The 22,851-nt window shown below is 41.5% G+C and overlaps 1 protein-coding gene across 1 annotated transcript; it reads left to right on the top strand.

Moving 5' to 3' along the window:
• The first annotated feature begins 1,183 nt into the window (after nucleotides 1-1,183).
• On the top strand, nucleotides 1,184-20,848 carry RND3 (Rho family GTPase 3). Its single transcript, XM_073305445.2, has 5 exons — nucleotides 1,184-1,553; nucleotides 1,896-1,983; nucleotides 13,517-13,626; nucleotides 15,340-15,474; nucleotides 18,381-20,848. Exons 1-5 carry the CDS (start codon nucleotides 1,404-1,406, stop codon nucleotides 18,630-18,632), a joined length of 735 nt encoding a protein of 244 aa, XP_073161546.1. The 5' UTR covers nucleotides 1,184-1,403; the 3' UTR covers nucleotides 18,633-20,848.
• Nucleotides 20,849-22,851: the final 2,003 nt, after the last annotated feature.

Raw genomic sequence — 22,851 nt, 5'->3', positions numbered from 1 at the left:
AACAGGCGAGGAGCGCTGCAGCGTGTACTGGCAGACAGGCTGGAGAATGAGCAGGAGCTGGGTCGCTCCTCACAGGAGGAGATGAAGGGGAGAAGGGAACCCTTCCCAGGGAAGAATAGAGGGGAGAACAGCCCCAGCAGGAGAGAAAGATCAGAACATCCCATGTGCACTGAACAGAGAGGGAGTGAAAGTCCTAGCATAGCAACAGTGGGGGTGAATAAAGGGACACACTCCAGGAAGGCTCACAGGGGGCATGGTGCTGGGATTGGGGGCACTGCAGAAAGGCTCACGGGGGGCATGGCACTGGGATTGGGGGCACTGCAGGAACGATCGAGGGGGTTTGGGGCACTGTGGGAAGGATCGCGGGGGACACGGTGCTGGGGTTGGGGGTGCTGCGGGAAGGCTCGTGGGGGGTACGGCGCTGGGGTTGCGGGTGCTGCGGGAAGGCTCGTGGGGGGCACGGCGCTGGGGTTGGGGGCGCTGCAGGAAGGATCGCGGGGCGCACGGCGCTGGGGGTGCTGCAGGAAGGATCGCGGGGCGCACGGCGCTGGGATTGGGGGTGCTGCAGGAAGGATCGCGGGGCGCACGGCGCTGGGGTTGGGGGTGCTGCGGGAAGGATGGGGGCACGATGCCCGGGTTAGGGAGCGCTACAGGAAGGATCGCGGGGGGCAGAGCATTGGCGCTTCGCTGGCGGACCGTGGGACGCTGCTGGCAAGGCAGCAGAAAAGGCAGATAAAGAGACTGTGGGAACCACGGCACGAAGTGCAGGAGGGAGGCCAGCCCGCTGGGGGCTAAGGAGAGGAGATAAAAAGTGGGGGGCAGCGAGGGAAAGGGACCCCATCATCTCATCCAGCTGGGGGCATTTCCCTGTGAGTTCGGGCAGCGGGTGCCGCCGCCCTGAGTGACCCCATAAGTCCCATACACGGTGTATTGGAAAGGGCTTCTCCCGAGATCCGGGCTCCCGGGCCAGCTCTGCCCTGCATGCACGGACTTGTCCGGGCAAAGCCTTCTCCGGGCTTCCAGTTCTCCCGGCCCCGGCCCAGCGGCGTGGCCCGGCGGAGCGCCGCGGCGCTGCTCCCCTAGAGGGCGTGTGGTTTACAGGCGACGGAGGCAGCCCGCGCTCGCAAGCTCTCTGGGCTCCATAAAAGGGGAAGAGGCGGATCAGTTTCGCTCTCGTGGAGAGAGGACCGGATTGGAAGACGGGCCATATAAAGCCGGGTACGGAGGAGTGAGACAAAGCAGTCGGCTCGGAAGTGGACCTGGGAGACGGGCTGTGCGGCAGGGATCATCTTGCGCGGGGCGCACGGAGCGCCAGGCTCAGACTTAGCCGGGTGTTTCGGTGGCTTTGTGTCTTTCGGGCAAACTCGCTATTTTTTGCTGCAAGAGAAAATAAGGCAACATCAATGAAGGAGAGAAGAGCGAGCCAGAAATTATCCAGCAAATCTATCATGGATCCTAACCAGAACGTGAAGTGTAAAATTGTGGTGGTTGGTGATAGCCAGTGTGGGAAAACAGCTCTTCTCCATGTCTTTGCTAAGGACTGCTTCCCAGAGGTATGTCGAACCCACTCACGCTCTGTCTCCTGCTCCCGAGATGGAGCAAAGCCCGTACAGCATCTATATTTAACCTCCACGGGTGTCTCTCTCCCGGGCAAAGTCTTTTACAATCGTGCAGCTGTATCTTTGCTTGTAAGCCAGCCGCTGTGATTTCACTAACTTACTCTGCAGTGCAGAAGGGAAATGATTACATGTGGGAGAAAGTGCGGTTCTGAACCCAGCTGTCTGTCTCTACAACTGGTTCTCAAATGCAATGAACGATGTCCGACAGGCTTACTGGTGTGTCTGTGGATTTTAAAGACAATAACGTTGTCCTTGTTTCTCTCTCTTTTTATTCAGAATTATGTCCCTACAGTATTTGAAAATTACACGGCCAGTTTTGAAATTGACACACAAAGAATAGAGCTGAGTCTGTGGGACACCTCTGGTAAGTGACCTGCATCATAGCAGATGCCTTGTGATTATTCTTGCATTCATGTCATACTTGTGACTCAGATCAGTCTTTTAATAATGAATATTAACAAGTGTTGCTAAATCTAAATATTTGCTCCTGTGTGACACAAATACCCATTGAGCTTTTACTGAAGAATTCCTTTTTTAAGCAGGAATTTCAACTGCTTTCTAGTTTAATAGTCACCGGTAACCGGAGAGGGCATTGTTTTAATTTGCCTCAGTTGTTGTGTTTAGCCTCTTTCGCTCCCCTCACCTCCACCAAAAGTTCTTGTAGTAATTAGCCCAGCAGATGGGAGATTATTATTGCAGATCATGAGCCTTTCGTTTTAATATTTGTCATCACTGCTGTGAAAGCCAGCAGGGGTTCGCCTTGCGTAAAACGTGATTATACAAAAACAGCGAGTTTAATAGTCATGCCAATATCTGAGTGGGTTTGGGGTGTTTTGCTGAACTGTTCTTTATTCCTCCTCCTTCCCCCCCCCCCCCCCCCACCACCACTGTGGGCCCAAAACTGCACACAAATAGCTGTAACTTGGGCAAGGGGTGTCTGACTTCAATGGGACTACTTGGGTAAAGTTTCCTAGTGTGCAGCCGTGTGCAGGGTTGGATTCTAGAGCCATCAGGGGGCTATGGGGTGAAGAAATAACCTGAGAGCAGGAACTCTGTGGTACTCCTGATGCCTGAAGGGAAGGAAGTACAGCCATATGTGTAATTATAGGGGGTACAAAGAGACCCATCCTAAACCCTTCCTCAACTTTTAGCTTGGGAGGTGGAGGACAACAGTGTATGGCCCCTCTTTCAAATTTTTGTTTAATTTCCCCACTACCCTACCAGGCACAAATGGCTTAGCACCTAGTCCATTCTTGCCCCTCCACCACAATCCAGTTCTGCAGCCTGCAGAGAGAGGAAGCCCTTCCCACAGCTCGGCTGCACCGCTTTTCCTCCTCTTCTACTGACGGGTGTGTTGTAAGCAGGGCCGTGAGTCTGTGGATCCCTTACCTGAGTCACAAGATGAGACCACAGGAATCAAAGAGTGGCCTCAACAGGGGTTGGGGGGGGGGGTGGGTGGGATGGAAGGGAGCTAAACAGAGCTTTTGGGGGACACAGACTTGTGGGGGGACAGGAAGTGTGGAAAGGACAAACCTCCTAGAGACAACAGAATACATGATATAGGAAAGGCTTCCTGATAGGCCAGAGAGCATTGGGCTAACAAGCCTCCTCAGAGAAACAGAGAACATGGGAATGGACCAAAGGGGGGAGGTGAAAAGGGGGTACATGACTGGGTATGCCACCAGAGGGAACCAGAGAGCATCTCAGGAACTGACCTGGGAGAAATCGGAACCACTGGGCTGGAAAGGGAAGGAAAGGTGGAAATCAGGCACTGGGGAGACAGAGCTCTGACAGGAGGGGCAGATGGCTGAGAAGGGGAGGCAGGAGCTAGTTTTTTGTAGGGGGAGTGGCAGAAGAATCTTTTGAGGGTGGCAGGTGGAATGGGAGGGCACTGAACTCCAGAGCAGGGTAACAAAGGGATTGGGTAGAAATGCAGAAAGAGATCTCTCAATGAGAGGAAGATAACTGAGTGGTAGAGAGCAACCAAAGGCGGGAAAGACAAGTGAATGTGGGAGTTGGCAACCAGCATCCAGTGGTACAGAGACAGTTGAATGTGGTAAACGGACAGACCACCTTGTGAGTGGAGGGGAACATGAGTCTTGAGCAGGAAACAGAGCAGCACACACCGGGCAGCAGAATCCAAGGAAACTGAATTAAATTGATCTTCCCATTGTATAGCCTGGGGAAGCAAGTCCTCTGTCAGGAGTACTGCCTTGTGTGGCTTTAACAGAACCAGATGAAAAACAACATAGACAAGTCCTTTTCTGGCTTTGCAATAATTTTAGGACTCAGGCTAGACTTTGCATGAGAGCATCAAGTGCCAAAGCAAGTGGCTGTTTGTGTTGTACATGAGGCTAAAATCGGGAAGGGAGTTCGGGGAAAGATAAATCATTTTCTTACAATTCAGCATTCAAGTGCAAAGCAGCAGCCTTTGTGGGATTCTTGATAGAATCTACTGTAAGACAGGAACTAAACATCCCCTACTGCCTTGGTGACCGACCCTAAGGAGCACATTATTGCTGTTCACATCAATGGAGTGTTTGCCTCCAGATGTGAATGGCAGCTGTATGTGGCAGACAGCTGCATCTGCTTCTAATTCTCTTTTTCTACAGAGGGATTCTCCCAGCCATTTACATTATGCAAGGAAAGGGAGGGGGGATAAAAAGCTCCATTAATGAGAAGATCCTGTCTATGTTGTAATGGAAGGAGAATGAGCATGACAAGTAACACAGGATATAGTTTGACATGACTGGAAGGGCTATCTTAAGAGTCCTGGACCCTAGCATCTGTGCTCCCGGACTATCATCCTGTCTTGGTAACCCCATTCCCCTTACAGGACACTAGGGGAGTAAAAGATAAGATATGTGTACGCATGTGGTAATGTTAGATGAAGTCAGCTGATGCTCCTTTGTGTTCCAACTTTTGACAAAACATAGCGCTTGTCTATTTCCCTGGCTCTGGGAGGTGTTAGACCCAATGTTAACAAGCAGGATGTTGGAGATAAGCCCTAGCCAGTCATCAAGCAGTGGTAGAGAGAATATAATTCCTCCTCTCGGTTTTAAATATGGACACCAGAAAAGCAGTATTTAGGTTTGATTGTTTTCCCCCTTCGAACTGTTTCCCACTCCTGTTTCAGAAACACTGACTCAAATGCTTTGTGATGGATTCTATTTCAAAGGTTAACTGGCATGTTAACAGTTTCCCAGGGGTTCAGCTTCTCTGTATACTGATGTCTATCTGAGGGACCTTGCATTCTCAAACTACCAGCCAAGTAGTTAGCTCTTACTTTAGATCAGTAACTTCCCAACATTTTAGGGCCTGCTGTATCAGTTTATCAGATGAAGATCTCAGCTGTACAGACCTCTCCCAAACCTCCTATTCACCTGTGCCCACCCTAATTTGCCATGGCCTCTTAAGTGCCATGGGAGAGACTGGAACTGAGAACAGCCCAAGATCCATTGCAAATTACAGCACCAAGAAGTGAAAGGAGCTAGTTAGAGTTGACATATTAAGGCAAAGGAGGGGAAGCTGGGAAGGACCATCACAAAAGTCCGAAGTGTCAGCAGAGGTTTGAGTATCTGTGATAGAGAACCACAGCATTAGACCAGTAAATCTGGGTTGAGGAAACTGAATAGGGCATACAACTCCTTTCTCAAATATTTTTTCTTGGTCTGATCCCTAGGCAAGTTCATAGTTTATGTAGATGGCCTGTCTTGCAGCTGGGCCTGATGAAGGCAGCTCCTCCTCCAAAATGGCAAGATGATCCTGATACTGGAAATTAAATTCATATAGAGGGTTTTTTTAATATTGGTAATTTTTTTGATTTAAGATAATTGTTTTTATTCTGATTGGCTAGGTGCGTTCTCTGATTTTTTGCTGCACTATTGCCTGGGAAAGCAAGTAGTTTCACAGCCCATGCTCAACAGTATTTTCAAAAAGCAAGATGGCTAACAATACAAACAAGTAAGGGTTACAAACTTTTAGAGTGTAATAAAACAGGTTTGAGTTTTCATCTTCATTGCTCGTCCACAGCATAAGATAACCATTCATTGCACAAATAAACTCTACACAGTAGCTTTCTAAAGTCATAGAAAATCACCAGTGAGCAGATTTGTATTGAAACAATCTTTATTTTTATTCATTAAAAAGTAGCCCATTCTTCACAGGTCAACTCCTTTGACCTACAAAGGTTTGAAATCAGTGTGAAAAAATAGATCTGACATATTCATGTAATGAAAAATACATTTTGCAGTATTTTAAAAAGGGAAGAAGTAGTCTTACAGGAAGATATACCTGAAAATGCTTAAGAACTCCTACGCAATACACTATTTGGGTCCTGATCAGGACCTAATATTTGCTTGAGTCAAATGTGCAGGATCACAGGGTCAATATGCTTGCAATTTAAAACTAAAATTGTCAGAGTGGTAAAGCTGAAAGATAAAACGAATACTTCGTTTTGTATAAAGCATTGCTGAATGATTGATTTAGTGGTTTGGGGGTTACAGGTAAAAAAGTCACATTCTGAAAACAGCCAGCTCCCATTGATTGTTAGAATAAATACTACCACAAACCTGGGCCACTCAATACAAAAATCACACGACCAGACAAGAAGACTTCAAAAGATAAATTAACATTTTTGTCTTATCTCAAGTCTTGTTGGTTTGGTTTTATTTTACAAATCTTTGTCCTGTTTTTATCTGTTGAATTAGAGTATAGGCCTAAACTCCCATTAAATTCAGTGGTGGCAGGACTGGGCCCACAGTGAAATTCAAGCTATGACAATTATTTTATACCACTGGTATATTTTTGCAAATTATTATTGATTTTAGGTTTATATATTAAGAAAACATCTAGCATTCAGTGGATTAGAAAATCACATTACAACACACTGAGACAATAACTCACATTTAATGATGCCACTTGGAATACATTTATATATTTTACATAAAAAAAGATGCCATTTAGTTGACTTTGACGGCAATATACCCAAGACATTTCAAGATGACTTTATCAGTTTCCACTATTAATTTTTAATTGTGTTAAACTGTCTTGTGTGTGTGTTCTTTAAACTACAGACAGCTTGCATCAAGATTCCAGGCTAACTGATTAATACCTCCAATTAATTGAAGTTGATGGAAGTCTTGCCATTGAGTTCTTCAGGAGACAGATATTGCCATTTCAAGGCCTAATTCTGCTCCCATTGAGGTGAATAGCAAACCTCCAGGCATGTATAAAGCAGAATCTCTCAATCCTGCCTCAGGGTGGTATCGGACCCCAATGTTAGCACTGATTTTTGTTACATATAAAACTTCCCAATATATAATGTATGGTCTAGGACCACAATTACAAAACACCTGGCACCACATACTGGATGGTTGGAAACATTTTAAAGCCAAGTGTAAATTTATTTGGAAAGTTTTTAATGAATTTCCAACATCAAAGTCTAAATATGGGGTTAGGACATTATATGTTTAAAAACGTGGACGGGGTAGGAAGAAAGATTGTCTAAAATATTTTCTAGTGCTGTCTAAACCTGTAAGTCTTTACAAGGATTAAAATTTTTCCTAACATAAAGGAAAATGCCTGTCAAAATGAGATTTAACTGGTATAGAACCACTAAACCTTTTTTCAAATTAGTGCTATCTGGTTGCAATATCATTTCATTAGAAATTATTTCATTCTGTAGTGATATTGTATGATAGTCTCTAGCCAGTTAGGGTGTAATATGTTCATTTTGTTAAGCAGAATATTTCAGAGGAATATTCCATTTGGTGGCTGAAGAACCTTCACAATGTTATCTCATGGAAACTTCGATGAGTATCTACACGTCAGACTTCTTTTAGTTTATCGTTCAGACATCAAACTTTAAATATATCCTGTTAGCAAGTTTTTGCCTTCTTACATTAAAATTACTTTTTTAAATTCAAATTTCTTATTTGTACAGCAAAAAGCTGTGAAGCAGTAAGAACATTTAGGGCTTTAAATATGTCTGTCTTTCTCTCCCTCTGTCTAACTATAGACTGTAGGTCATTTCTGTAGCATACGTATGAAGGTTGAAATGTGGACTCTGTGCCGAATACTCTAATAAAATAATTCTCTACAGAACCAGAAATAGTGCTGCAGTGCTGGGGATTAGCATATAATTAAATCCAGAAGGGCCTTAGAGCTTCAAACAAATTAGCTTTACTGTGATTTGCATGTGCACAGTGTGCTCAGTGTCTGTGTAGAAATGTAGCATTAATTACAAAGATCTTTCCACTGAACTGTTTTGCAAAATATATAAATTAGAGCTGCAACATATAAGAATTGCATTTAATAGAGAACCGACAAAAGCAGAAAGCACCATGGGGGTATTTCAGGGTTTGAAATCTTTGTCTTTCAGATCACTTACTAGTTGGTCAAGTTTGGGCCTATACTCTTTAGTAATAGTTGAAAAAACACATAATTTCCACATAATTCGTTCATTTTTTAAAAAAAGAGTACTGTCGATAAATGGGAAATGGAGAAGATTTATAAGTTGTCAGGGAAAAGACCAGTAATTAAAGAATATTTTTTGTTTAGGGTGAAAGATTGCTAAATCCATAAATAAACTAAATTACTGTGAATGCTTATAGTACTTTTTGCATTTGGAGATGATAGATCATTGAATTCTGCCACATAATAAATAAAATGGCCTTAATTTCCCCAAAATTGTTCACTGAAGCATTAAAAGAAGGATGCCAGCAAGAGAGATTCAATGAAGTGTGTAGTTCTTAGTTACCATCACAGTTTTGTCGTTTTTAACACATGAAGTTAGTAACTAGACAGTTCAGGCAGTTGATACGGAATAATGCAATCCTTCACCTCTGGGTCACTGGTTATTTGACCAATCAAAAAAAAAAAGGCCACAAATTGTTAACATCTGATGGCTGTTTTCTGGTCTGTAAGAAATGGAATAATGCTACTGTACCAGTGTCATGTATTCCAAACAACATGAAATGCCATCCTATGGATAGTCTCAGTAGAGCAGCCAACACTTGCATTGAGCAAGAACAATGAACTACCTAGAGTTGGTCCCTCCTAAGTAGTTCAGGTTAAGCCACATTGTTTAGGCATAGTGGCGAAGAGCTTTGTGTGCTCTGTGGATAAACAGAGGATTGCAGTTGCCAGTAACAGTTATCTGGCATCTTACACTATCGCTAGTACCCTGCTCCAGCAAAGCACTTAAGCACATGCATAATTCTATTGAAGTCATTGAAAGTACTCACTTGTTTAATTTTAATCATGTGCGTTGGTGCTTTTCTGGATCAAGGCCTAAATGAATTTTTAAAATTATAATGAATGTGGGTTTTGCTCAGTTAACTCTATATGAAACATTAAAATATTTAGCCGATTCAGGCTTCCGCTCTTTATGTAATCTACCAGATAGAACTAAGAAATAAAAAATGCTGTTGGGACCAGTCTCTGCCACAGAATAAAAGGAACGTTACTCTGTCCACCAGGGTTCGGATAAACTGTAGAATGGTTGAAATTAGCCCTGACAAAACTGTGGTCGTGATTGTCACCAATCTGCTCCAACAAAATAAAAATAAATAAATGTAGAGTTTTGACTGGAGTATGGCAGTTCTGTTTGTGAAGTCTCCTCCTCTTCTCTGGTCTTGGCATGGTTTCAGATTGGTACACTAACTTGAGAAAAAGATGGAACAGAGTGTTATTGAACTGCATTCAGAAGGTCTGCGTAGACTGGATTCACATTCCTAAGATTCTTGAGGTCCTGAGAATTTTATGTGGAATAAATGATGAAATATTACATTGAATTGAGTCATGCAGTTAGGTTTTTTATTTGTGTAATCACAAAGATTTGGTGATTGCTGCTGAATGAAACCAGTAAATATATTTCTTCTGTTGAAGCATTCCACATGGTCAGTACTTTAAAATATTCCTATTAGTTTTACCGCACACTCCCTCAGAGAAGAATGTGTCCAGTATATCTCGTTTACAACCAAACTGACAGATCATACTTAACTATCTTAGTGTTCAGCATTTTAACATGAGAGACTCAAAAGGAAACAACATAAAAAAAACAACATCTGGAGTTGGTGTGGCGAGTGGAATCACAAAGCTGAATTTAGTAAGTGCATGCCTTTGTATGCATAAATGCATATTTATGCACATATATGGTATATGTTGTATCATTGAGGAGTAGTGACTGAGCAGTTAGGTATGTGTCTAAGAAATTAGTTTCTGGGTGAGGCTCTTTAAGACTTCTGTGTAGCTGGCAACTTTTATCGTTCCAAATATTAATGATCTTAAAGACAAAGGGCTAATCCTGCTCTTACTTGTCTGAGCTGTGCTGAGGGGGAGGAAAGGTGGGAGCCATGAAGTGGTTCACACAACTAACTAGCAAGCACAGAGCAGGATAGCTGGGGGTGGAGTTTGTGATCTACAAAACAGTATAGGTCTCCTGTTAGCATCCGTGACGTACCCCAGAATATCTGCCAAGGACTGCGAGCACGGCCATGCAACCTATCTGGCCGATCATTCCCTTGAGGCTCTGGAGTGCTGGCAGATTTAACAGCAGGAACAGGTATTGGCAGGGAAGATGCCCCCATCGCAATACCCCTTCACAACGTAGAACAGGATTTGTAAGAAAAGAATATATTTTATTGATACACATGAAGCATAATACGTACATTGGAGTGAACTCTTCCCTTTAATTTCAATTGAGTTTCACCATGGATGAATTAGTGCTAATATGTCTTATGTAGAAAGCTAAAAGCATTTGCTCTGCATTGGGGGAGTGGGGGCATATGATTGTTTCCTTCTTTGGGATACTTATCCACATGATTTACTCTGGGTTTTTCCTTTTTGAAAGGCCAGCTAAGGTGAAGTACTAGTCCCGTACATACAGTGTCAGGTCTTCTGATGGAATAATAGATATAGAACTCAGCGTCCGTGTGATTGAGAGCCCACTGATATCAAAACATTACGCAAAGGGGGTTAAATAAGCAACTATTGAAACTATTTTGTAGGACACAGAAATCTAGAGGCAAAATATGGGCCTTGTGCATTCCAGAAAGAGGTCAAATTGAACTCTCCTTTACACCAGAGTAAATACAGCAACTCAGCTGAAGCCAATGTAATTTTTCCAGATTTATATTGGTATAATTGAGAGCAGGACGTGACCCAGTATTTTGAATGTTTACTTTGTCAGGCCTATACTATATCTGATATTTTTCCTCTAGTGTTTTGTTTAATGTTGAAGAGTGCTAAAAGTTTTTTTTTGAAGAGCAACATTCTGAAGCTATGAATATTCATTCATTCATTGTGGGATTGACATTGTTTACAATTCTTGTGGGGGAATTTTTAGGGGGGAAGCCCAGTTTCATCAAACTACCTTCTTCTACCAACTTGGGTAATGCTTCATTGCCCATATGTTGCTCCCAATTTCAAAAACAAAATTCCTAGAATTCTTGCAGTTCCCTTCTGGCATAAGCTGTCCAGCTGGAGTGCACTGTGATGTGCGCTCACTGTTTCTCTTACTTCCTTGTGTAACAGCATGAACTGTTTGTCTTTCAGGGAGAAACTTACAGAATTTTTCTCTTCTGGTTAATCATTGTTTTTCAGCCTTTGAGATAACTGACAGTCAATTAGCTGTGGATAGTTTGAAGAAAATAAGGGATCTAATTAGCTGATGAATCATAGAACACATTTAAAAAAGTGACGCTATTGTCTCATAAAAATGTGATATGCCATCTTTTTAGGTCCATGGAATAGAGAAATACAGAAACTTATTTGTTTTATGTCATAGCTTTTCTTAAGCTATAGGTATACCTTTCTTAAATCAAGCCCCCAATTCAGTCCATGGGACTACTCATGTGCATAAGAACCCTGCTGAATCAGAGCCTTAATAAATGGAATTTTTACAGGTCTCAGGTCAAATTCTCTGCTAATGAAGATAGATGAAACTCCTTTGAAGTCAATGGATATGCACCTATTTACACTAGCAGAGAATTTGGCCCATAATCACCTATCTCAGAGTCCTTTAGTCAATACCTATTATGGCCACATTCCTACAGAGATTTATGCTCATGCTTAACTTTACACACTGAGTAATCTCAGTGAAACCAATGGTGCTACTCACAGTGTGTAAAGCTAACCCCATGTATAAGTCTTTGCAGGGTTGGGCCTATGTTTATACCACATACGTTTACTGGAGTAACTCTGTACAGTATCCTAAGGCTTTCCTTCTTTGAGCAAACACCATTTTATTCTAGTCTTGACCATTGAAGACACCTTTAAAATATGCAATGGTGGGCCATCCTGCTGTCGCTGAGAGGCCTATGTGCTAACATAAGGGGATTCCTTCCAACTAGGCTTCTGAAAAACATTAAAATCTCCTAGCATTCACCCAAGACTCATTGACTATGCTGCTTTAGAGAAAGTTTAGTCCAGCTTCTGGAGGGGGCCAGAAGTAGAGTACAAAGTGTGTGTGGAAAGAGCCTTCTTTCTTGACAATACCAGCTGATTTTTTGCCAGCTCCAGGGATTCAGTCAGTTCTGATAAACAGTGGAGAGACATCCAAACTTTTAGAATTGGTGTAAGAAATGGAAAAGACCAGGTCACCCAGTCCAGCAATGGGTAATGGCTCCCACCCTTTCTGATTTTTCTATAGAGTCATAAAAGAAAGATACACAAAAGGCCCATTAGGTCACACAAGCCTTTGGTGGGGTCAAATTGGAGGATTGGGCCAAAAGAAATCTGATGAGGTTCAATAAGGATAAGTGCAGGGTCCTGCACTTAGGACGGAAGAACCCAATGCACAGCTACAGACTAGGGACCGAATGGCTAGGCAGCAGTTCTGCGGAAAAGGACCTAGGGGTGACAGTGGACGAGAAGCTGGATATGAGTCAGCAGTGTGCCCTTGTTGCCAAGAAGGCCAATGGCATTTTGGGATGTATAAATAGGGGCATAGCGAGCAGATCGAGGGACGTGATCGTTCCCCTCTATTCGACATTGGTGAGGCCTCATCTGGAGTACTGTGTCCAGTTTTGGGCCCCACGCTACAAGAAGGATGTGGATAAATTGGAGAGAGTCCAGTGAAGGGCAACAAAAATGATTAGGGATGACTTATGACTTATGAGGAGAGGCTGAGGGAGCTGGGATTGTTTAGCCTGCAGAAGAGAAGAATGAGGGGGGATTTGATAGCTGCTTTCAACTACCTGAAAGGGGGTTCCAAAGAGGATGGCTCTAGACTGTTCTCAATGGTAGCAGATGGCAGAACGAGGAGTAATGGTCTCAAGTTGCAGTGGGGGAGGTTTAGATTGGATATTAGGAAAAACTTTTTCACTAAGAGGGTGGTGAAACACTGGAATGCGTTACCTAGGGAGGTGGTAGAATCTCCTTCCTTAGAGGTTTTTAAGGTCAGGCTTGACAAAGCCCTGGCTGGGATGATTTAACTGGGAATTGGTCCTGCTTCGAGCAGGGGGTTGGACTAGATGACCTTCTGGGGTCCCTTCCAACCCTGATATTCTATTATTCATACCCAAACCAAAGGTCTCACTTTTCTGAGACATGCCTGTCACCAGCTCCATGTTCTATCCCATATCTGATTTCACTCTTTGGGCTGTCAGGGAGTGTCACAGCTGCTTTCAAGCTTGCAAAGGAAGTTTAATCACTGGGTTGCTAACCTGATTAACTACCTAAGGAAGAAATCCCCCTTATTTAGGGCTAGGCCTAAGAAGGAATTGGAGCATGGAGAAGTAAGCACCAAAAATAACCTTGGAAATGTAGTATGTTTTGGAAGAAGGATAGTGACATGCCATTCAAGAGCTTTACTGTAAACCTTCTGAATAAGTTTGCATGACTGCAGAAGAAAAAGGAATATTAAACAATAAACATTTCTTTTTTCTGGACAGGGTCTCCTTATTATGACAATGTCCGCCCGCTTTCCTATCCAGATTCCGATGCTGTCTTGATTTGTTTTGACATCAGTCGGCCAGAAACCCTTGACAGTGTGCTAAAAAAGGCAAGTGTATGAGAATATTTTTTTAATTCAAAACTATTTATAAATCGAATCTATTTTTAAAACTCTGTAATGTAGCACTATTTCCAATCATATAATCTTCAGCATTTGATTGTTTCACTAAAATAACCCCATAACTGCACTTTGCGGAGCTAGAATTTTAGTCCATCATTTGAGAAGACTGAAAAATACTCAGAAGCAGAGGCTTTAGGAGATCGGAATTAAGTAGAATATTCTCTCCCAAAAGCCCTTTGCAAGTATTTTAGTGGCACATAATGTGAAAAGAAGGAGTGGAGCCATGAAGAAGCTGCCTTTCAAGGCATGCTCCTCTAGCAAAGGGGATTAAAGACTCTATAGCAATTTGCATTGGCACAGTTAATACTGGTCTGCCCAACATTAAGACCTCCACCATAGCCTTTACTCCACGTTATAGGGGTGGTGATATGCAGTCAGTGGAAGAGCCAGTGACAACATGACTCCTGAGGAAGGGGACTCAAAGCAATGTGGAAGGCCTTGCTTTCAGATGCTCCATGATCTGCAGGATTAGTGCATGATTTCTCCGCAAAACTAAAGCTCAGCTATGTTTGAAGGCCAGGCACCTGCTCCTTCGTGACTTCTCAGACCTCTCCCCTTTCTTGGTGCAGCATGAATCAAAAATTCTGCAATGTTAACTTCAGAGGTTACTGACTACCTTGTCCGCTAATACAGTTTTTTCCATGGAGATTAGGAGTTGGGCCATTTTTGTTTTTCCTCCTTTAGAATGGATTTGAAAGTAATATAACACATTTTCTTGTCTGAGCATCACCATCACTGACAATGTCAACAAAAGTGTGAGAACAGGTTGGGTTTTTTTAACGTGTCTTCCTGTCTGGTTCTTCGTATACTGAACACACAATATTTTAGATCCTGAATAAACAGTGGGTACTGTGTTTTCACTGGTTTACAAAAGGGTGGTAGATTTTTTTTTTTTCCAATATACATGTAAAAATTAAAATGTTCCCCATCAAATGTTAATGATTCTAAGATTTGTCAGATTTAGGCTGAAGAGACTTGAAAAAACACCATTATGAGTTTATGTCCATGTTCACGTACAGTATTTTCACAAGATATACAGTACACTATTGTGTATTCAGGATTAAGCATATTATTTGATCAGCACAAATGGATTCTCCACAGATTAAACACATTTTTACAGCACTCAAATGAAGCCATGAGCCAATATATATGATTATCTTTAATATGTTTTATATTTGTCTGAGACCTGCTTGTAATTTGTCATTTGAGGAACTGTTTGAACTAGCTAATGGCAACACCCTTTGCTATTTCTACTGCAATGTGCGTAAAACCAGTGAATCATAGGATGAGAGAATGAGATTGTATATTGTTTACTGATTTTAGGCAGAATCAGGGCATGACTGACATTCCTGACGTAAATGGACATTTCAGTTGAAGTCAGCAGGACTAGTGGGTGGGTAGGGGTTGCAAGATCTGCCCTAACTTGGAAACTGCTAGTTCATATGCTCTCAAATCCTCAAAGTCAACTTGTAGCATGGTTACAAATTAAACAGGTACCAATGTAATGTATTTATGTTAAAAATGCTTCCTGTGAGTGTTACCAAACTCTAATCCTGTTTCCATTGCCTCTTTTCACTAGCATGCTTTAATTAATCTAAATAATGTATTGCATTACTATCGTAACAAAATAATATTTTACAGTGGAAAGGTGAAATTCAGGAATTTTGTCCTAACACCAAAATGCTTCTGGTGGGTTGCAAGTCTGATCTGCGCACAGATGTGAGCACATTAGTGGAGCTTTCCAATCACAGGCAGACACCAGTATCATATGATCAGGTATGTGTCATATCTCATTCTTTCCACTCGTTACTTGGTGGTGGTGGGAAATACGCAGTTCGGTAACATTGCATTCACTTTTAAGAGAAACTGCCCTCCTTCTGCACTGAGCTTATTTACACTAAAATAGTTAGATGCTGTTACCTAATGATCTCCACAGGTGAGTCTGAAAACACCAGAGGCTGTGTATTCTGTGCCTGCAGAATTCACATGTTCCTGCACACTTGTGTCCCAGAAATATAAGCTCTCACATAAATATGTTTCTAGCTCTAAGGGTTGCAGAGAAAACCTTTAAAAAGTGAACTGAATGTAAACTAATGTAGTCATTTTGCTGAGTCTCTAGGCAGCCTGATGCAGCACTCTGTTAACACATACTAGGTAACTTTTAGTCTAGACCAGCAGGGTCTACACAGGCCACTTAATGTGCAACACGTTGTGCTTTAGAGTTCTCACACCTCTCGTGTGCATTGCCGCTCGCGTGGAAAAAGACCGTTAACTACGGGCAACACAGTGCAATCGGGGCATCGACCTGATCTTTAAATTTGAGTGCCCAAATTAGGAATCAAGGTGTCTCCGATGCTAACTTTGCTAATGTCTGTTGTATATGCAAAGCTGAGTTTTGGTGAACCAACATTACAGCAGATTTAGTGGTAGGTTTAAGTCCTTAAAAGTAAATTGTTCCATAGATAGTGAAATGGCAGCTCATTTTGCACCCAATACTGTACTGTCAGTGTAGCAAACCTATAACAGGGCACCAAGGTGCTGTGATATAAAAAAGCACCTTGAAGTTTCCTCATCTCACCACTCCAACACATTTTCTTTGCTTTATGAATTTTAAGTGCATTGACGTTTAACAAACTTTAAAATGTAAAACAGAAGTGTGGCAGAAACTGTTCAATTATCACAACAGAAATACTCCGTTTTTCTTTATTTAGAACATTTTGTGTTTAAAATGATCAGAGAAACAGTCTGTTGCAAATTTTGGCCAAGATTCTTTTCTCATCTGTGTGGTGCATATGCATTCTTGATGCCAAAGTTCTGTCCTTCCAACATGCTTGGACTCCAAAGTGTGTCCTGAGGATGCAATATCAGAACTGAGATCAGCAGCGTGAATCTAAGAACCCAGACAGAGTCAAGTAGAGCTGTCATGTATTTGTTACAGTATAACTGGGGTATGCAACACAGTTGTACATGGGGTATTAGGAAACACTTGTATGATCCATGTAGTTTATCATTATTATTCTGAACTAAATTTTAATTCTCTCTTTGCTGAGGGTGTTTTCCCTGTTGACAGTGCTTTTAATACATCGCTGAAAGAGAATTTATTTTGGAGTGTGGTGCGTTCTTCAGCCATACTGCCTCTGATTGTATAGCCATTTACATGAGGAAAGTGCATGCCTGTTGCTCAGTAACTGAGGACTTACAAAAGACTGTAAATAAAGCATTATAATGGAATAGTGTCAGCTTGTTCAAATGATAGTTAAGCACAGCGTGTTTGGTAATGGAATATGCGGGCTTTCCACTCTAGTTCATGGATTTGAATCCAGCCTACATTGACAGAGACTAAATGTTGATACCATCTGATCGTTGTATGATAGGTTACCTGAAAGGGTTGGGAGTGGGGGCCAATTTGCTAATGGAACATTGTGTGTGCACATCACAAAAGCTGCCACCACCTCAAATGACTTTAAGTTGGCAGTTTTAGAGGAGAGACTAGAGACTGAGTGGCTTTCTCCAGTTTAGAAGTGATCTCTCCAGGATAGAGGCACATTGATGTGGACATAGCGGAAAAATGAGAACAGACACATGCCTGGAATTAAGTGGCAGGCACAACATACAGGGAAGGTGTGCTACTCTCCCGTGGCTCATACTCTCCTATGCCAGACATGTTACAGGTCTCCTTACCATAAAATGCAGGGTAGGCTCTTCTCAGCCTACCACCCAGGACTCGGTTCTCTGAGTCCTAGCACCCTCCCCACTGTGAGGGAAACGGAGGGTGCAGCAGGGTGGGGACCTCAGCCCATGAGTGACACATGGTCTCACCCTATCACATGATCCTAAGGCCTACCATCAAATTCCCAGGTCTTTTACCTCTGGGAACCGTTCATTTTATTCTCTTCACCACACTGGAACTGGCTGCAAGTTGTCACAAATAAACCATTCCACCCCAGTACCTCAGTTTGGTACTAAGCATGTCCCTACTTAACTCACTGCTGGAAGAGAGCCAAGAGAGGCTCCAAGTGGCCGCTGCACCGGCTTAAATCCTTGGAGCAGGGAAATGCTGGCCAGTCAGCATCCCTCTCTTCAGTTGACCAATGGGTTCTAGAGATTCCAAGGGGGAGGTGATACATCTTGGCCCTTGGTTAGTGTCTTCCTCCCTAACTGCTGGGATTGTCCCCCTTTCACTGCTGGCCCCATCAAGTTCCCCCACGCGGTGATGCAGGTGGGTATCATTTGACAGGGCTGTAAGGAGGAGCTGCTGCACAACAGATACCTTTTCTGTGCAGAGTTAAGGATTTGATTTTTCAGGCAGTCAGTCCAGTACCTTTCAGGATGAATACAAAAGTCTCCCAAACGGAAAAAGCTCAAATTTTCTGAATAGGAAAAAAATCTTTTTCAGGGATAGACAGGCCATTGTCCTTATCATGTACAGCTTTCAAATTATGAGAGTTTCCTCACAGGAAACAATTCTTAGATATTTGTAGAATACGTTTTGAGTGCATATCCCTATCTGTATTTTGCAAAAAACCCAATGAGTTGCTGTGTGTCACTTTGCTGTCTTAGATTTGGTTTTCACACAATAATATGTATGCAAACAGAACTGAAGAATAACCGTATGGTTTACTTTGGCTTTGTACAAAACCTCCCTATTGATTGCGGTTCCTTTTTCTTTTCCCCCCCCTCAGGGTGCAAATATGGCCAAACAGATTGGAGCAGCCACTTACATTGAATGCTCAGCCTTACAGTCAGAAAACAGTGTAAGAGACATTTTTCATGTTGCCACGTTGGCATGTGTAAACAAAACAAACAAAAATGTTAAGCGGAACAAATCACAGAGGGCAACAAAGCGAATTTCACACATGCCTGGCAGGCCAGAACTATCTACAGTTGCTACAGATTTGCGAAAGGACAAAGCAAAGAGCTGCACAGTGATGTGAAGGATCTAGGTTTCCTTAGGAAGAAGGAAGAGACAATGTGTTCAGGAAAGGTGAAGACTCAATGAAGTGCACAGCCAAAGTGGTATATCATGTGTGGGCTTAAGTCAATACTTTAAAGGATACTCTTCACCTTTTGTGTGAGATTGTATTTAGGGATTCAGCATGTAGACTAAGCAGTGGGAAGAGATGGATCTGAATGAGATGGCTGTCAAAAATGTTACATGGAAGAAATGCCAAAAAAGGAAAATATTTGAATGTGCTAGAGAAGAGGAGGAAAAGTAGCACCTCAGAGAAAGATGTCCTGGACAGTGCTTGTTTGTTTTCTTAAAGATCTGTTTCTGGATACCTACTTTGATTTGATTAAAATAATATTTTAATGTTCCTTTTTAAAATTAAATTAAGATGTTAATAACACATCCTCATCATTGGGGCCCTAGCCCCATGACCTTACAGTTAGTTTTTCTGCAGGATATGATCTAATCTCCTTGTAGCTCATCATTAAAATGGAAATTATATCCAGACCCACGGGTCATCCAGAGGAAAACATTGTATATGAAAAGCTTGGAAATTATGCCTTCCTGAGATGGCTACACAAGCTAAATTGGAATATGATAATGATGATAACCTTTTGAGACTTCCCAGTATTATAAGTGCCCTAGCACAACAACAATTAGATCAAGTAGAAAAAAATTACCTGCTTGTTACGGAACTTTCAAAACATTGACTATTTCTGTCCATCATTGTGATTGTACTTAAAAAGTAATGCTCTTAAACTTTATTGTTTTACATCTTCTATGTAAAGATATGATGTACTGTATGGATATGTCATTGTAGGTTGAATTGCAAAATCAGATGAAAGGTGCTATCAGTTATGATTACAAATGATCCTCAGTTTAAAACCTAATTCTTACAGCCTTAATGTCCAATCCTGTTTAGGTGCTGAGAATCCTCAGCTCCTAGTCCTCAGGAGTGGAGGTGCTGAGTTTTTCCCAGGCCCTATGGCTGTGTAATGGAGAAGTGATATTCTGTGGTATGGTTTTTTGCAACTATGTTTAAACAAAAATAATAGTACACACATGAGCCAACATAGCCAAGTTATCTTGTATATGATACATTCTAACAGGGCTGCATTTGGTGACCGTCTCTTATTATGGATTTCATTTTCTTATAATGAGTGCTGTAGGGAAATAGGACCTTAAGGAGCCCCCAGTGGAAACTGGATACTATTTTAATCCTAAAGGACTAATATGTGCATATCCAGACAGTGGTCATTAAACATTACTTCAGTGAACCGGATTCAGTCAACTTCTTTTTCACTTGGTGATTACTATAGTTACATGAAATAAATCAATCAGCCTTTAAAATAGGTTGCAGATGTTTACTGACGAATTACTGTCATGACTTCTTTTTAAAAGGATACGCTAAGCTCTGACTAGTGTTGCTCTAGCTTGTTGAAAACAAGCATTCTTTTCCAGTGATAATGCTTCATTTTTGAAGGATTAAAGTGGTGTTTGCTTTAAGTTGTGGCAGGATAGAGGATGATGGTAATTAAAACACTCAGTTCTACGTGCTACCAGCACTTTGCTTTATTTCTGCAAAAAAGAAAAAAAAATACCATTCCAGTCATTTCTCACCAAAAAAAAAAAAAAAAAAACCAGACATTTTACCACCGTAATATGCTTTTGACTGATGCAACAATATGCTTAGGGCAGTATTACAAAATAGCTGGCAAGTGCTTTCTGTATTTAAGTATTGTAAAAAGAAAATAAGTTATAACTGTTATAAAACAGGACATTCATTACTTCTCTTTTTTTTAATGTTGAAGTCACTTTGTATGTTTGATTAATGTTTCTGCAGTATTTATTAAAATATCTTTTTTTTCTTTGAATAAAAATAAATAACTAACCAAGTCTTAGTGTAAATGATCTGTGTGGCCAGTTCACTGTAATTTGTGTTTGTTTTCCTGACATTACTGTACTGAATAGTATGCTGTGTACATCTTGGAGTTTTTATGCAGTCTGAATGAAATTGTGACCTATGCTTGTTGCCTCTCATTTAAGTTATGCCATTTTGGTATGCTGCCATTTAAAATTGGGTCACTTGTCTGAATCACATTTCCAAAAAATTACAGGGAGATAGCAGGGAGTAGAAGGGGAGTAAACTGGTGCAAATAAGTGAAATATATTCTCCTTTTTGTTCTTTCAAAAATTGAATGCCTGTTAAAGAAGCTTCCAAACATTCAAGGTTTGTCTACAGTATAAAAAAGAAAGTTGTGTTTCTAACTCAGCTTAGCTACCTGCATTAGCTAACTTGGATTAAAATAGCCAAGAAGACATGGCAGCTTGCTTTTAATTCGGGTTACCAGCTGGAGTTCAACTCCCAGGTTTCTCTCTTGGCTTTAACTTGAGCTGATATGAGTTTAAAACAGAATACCAACATATTTTGCACTGTAGATGTAGCCTTAGACTGCTGTAACTTGTGAGCCTGCACTTTCTGCAGAATTTCCTATTTTCCACTGACCTTGGCAGCAATAGGTGGGTTAATATTTTGATTGTGATGAAACATTCTTCACTGATTGCTCTGTATTAAGTAAAACCAGACTTTTCTTTAGCATTAGGCAGGCATGTCTTCTCTCATCACTATATGACATATTTATAGGGGCCTCTGAAGGAAAAACTCCCACTCCACAAGGGAAGGTTGAGTTTCCAAGCTTCCTCTTAAAATATTTCAGGATAATGGTGGAACAGTGAGACTGAACTCCTGACTCCATTCAAGTCTATGGGAGTTTTGTTACTGACTTCAGTGGGGTCAGGATTTCACTCTGAATGAATTCTTCAAACTACCCCCTCTTGAGGAGCAGCAGCTGCTTGAAAGGCAGACTCCATTTCAAATAGTCATGTTTGTCTCTCTTTTCTAACTCTAGTTCCTTTTATTTGTGGGATTACAATTTAATAATAATCATGCTGGACCAGCCTTATGATTGGAAAGTCCTTAACCAAGAGTTAGCTGAAGCTAATAGGAGAAGAAATTAGGTTCTGAGTTGTGTCCTCCTCAAATCCTACAAAAAAACCAAGCCATGAGTTGGTCTAAGTTTCTTTAAAGTTGCCACAGGTTCCCAAGCAGTTGACTATCTTGGTAGTGTTTAAGGTTGTTCTATATCCTGGGGAAAGGATTGTCATATACCATCTCCCAGGGTATTCAAAGTAAAGCTGAAGATGTACAGAAAGGTGGATTTGCTAATCCTCTCTTTAATTGTATATATTGAATGAAATACTGAATCTGTGAATAAATTAGCATGTAAAACATGGGTCTGTTAATAGGATACCATGCCTTAGTTTCTTGGCAGTCAAAGCACACATTAGCTGGTCATTGGTGTACACATGGAAAAATAATTTTCATTAGAATATCAGGGTTGGAAGGGACCTCAAGAGGTTATCTAGTTAATCCCCTGCTCAAGGGGCCAATCCCCAATTTTTGCCCCAGGTCCCTAAATGGCCTGCTCAGGGATTGAACTCACAACCCTGGGTTTAACAAGCCACTGCTCAAACCACTGAGCTATCCGAGCTCCCCCAAATATTATTGAAACTACGGGTTTAAAAAAATTGGAGAAAGGGGGGCAGCACCTGGCACCTTTGTAAGAAACCTTCATGAAAAGCCAAGTAATTTGCATTCTATATTTTAAGCCAAAAAAAGAGCAGTAGAAAAGTTTTGCTTTTCTCAAATGGAATAGCTATGGTTAACAGTATGTACAAAAGTAGAATCCACATCAGTAAAAAAGCAAATGTTTTGTTTGCTTTTTGAGGATTTGAAGTTTGTAAAATTATCATCCCCTTCAAACCTATAGTTAAGCCTACTGAAAGAAGTGGTAAATCACAAGGTCTTTTATTTGTAATCTCTGGTAAGTGTCTTTTGGAAAGAGATTTCTTTGAAGTGCCATTTTGGTCCTGGGAAATATATTTGGCAGATTGGCATTTGTTAGTCCATTCCCAAAAAAACACTTGGCTTCTGCCTCTGTATTCTTCTATTGCACAACTGGCTTATGCAATCATTTACAGTAAATAAATCATCTTACTAGATACAAAAACAGCAGAAAACTATCAAAGGGGCCACAAGAGAACAGTGCTACAAAACACTGCAATATTTTGTGATGTTGAACTAGAACTGACACTGAAATTAGGTGGCTGTAAGGAACAAAGAAAGATCACCAGGTTGAATATGT

Source organism: Lepidochelys kempii, chromosome 11 (genome assembly GCF_965140285.1).
Source record: "Lepidochelys kempii isolate rLepKem1 chromosome 11, rLepKem1.hap1, whole genome shotgun sequence".
NCBI lineage: Eukaryota > Metazoa > Chordata > Testudines > Cheloniidae > Lepidochelys > Lepidochelys kempii.
The sequence above is the reverse complement of the archived record's forward strand: the minus strand, read 5'-3'. Positions and strand labels throughout refer to the sequence as shown.

What these genes read in the sequence shown, in the direction of transcription:
- RND3 (XM_073305445.2), top strand. Translation starts at nt 1,404, where the DNA reads ATGAAGGAGAGAAGAGCGAGCCAGAAATTATCCAGCAAATCTATCATG. An exon ending in CTAAGGACTGCTTCCCAGAG is followed by an intron (nt 1,554 to 1,895) that starts GTATGTCGAACC and finishes CTTTTTATTCAG; the next exon opens with AATTATGTCCCTACAGTATT. An exon ending in GAGTCTGTGGGACACCTCTG is followed by an intron (nt 1,984 to 13,516) that starts GTAAGTGACCTG and finishes TTTTCTGGACAG; the next exon opens with GGTCTCCTTATTATGACAAT.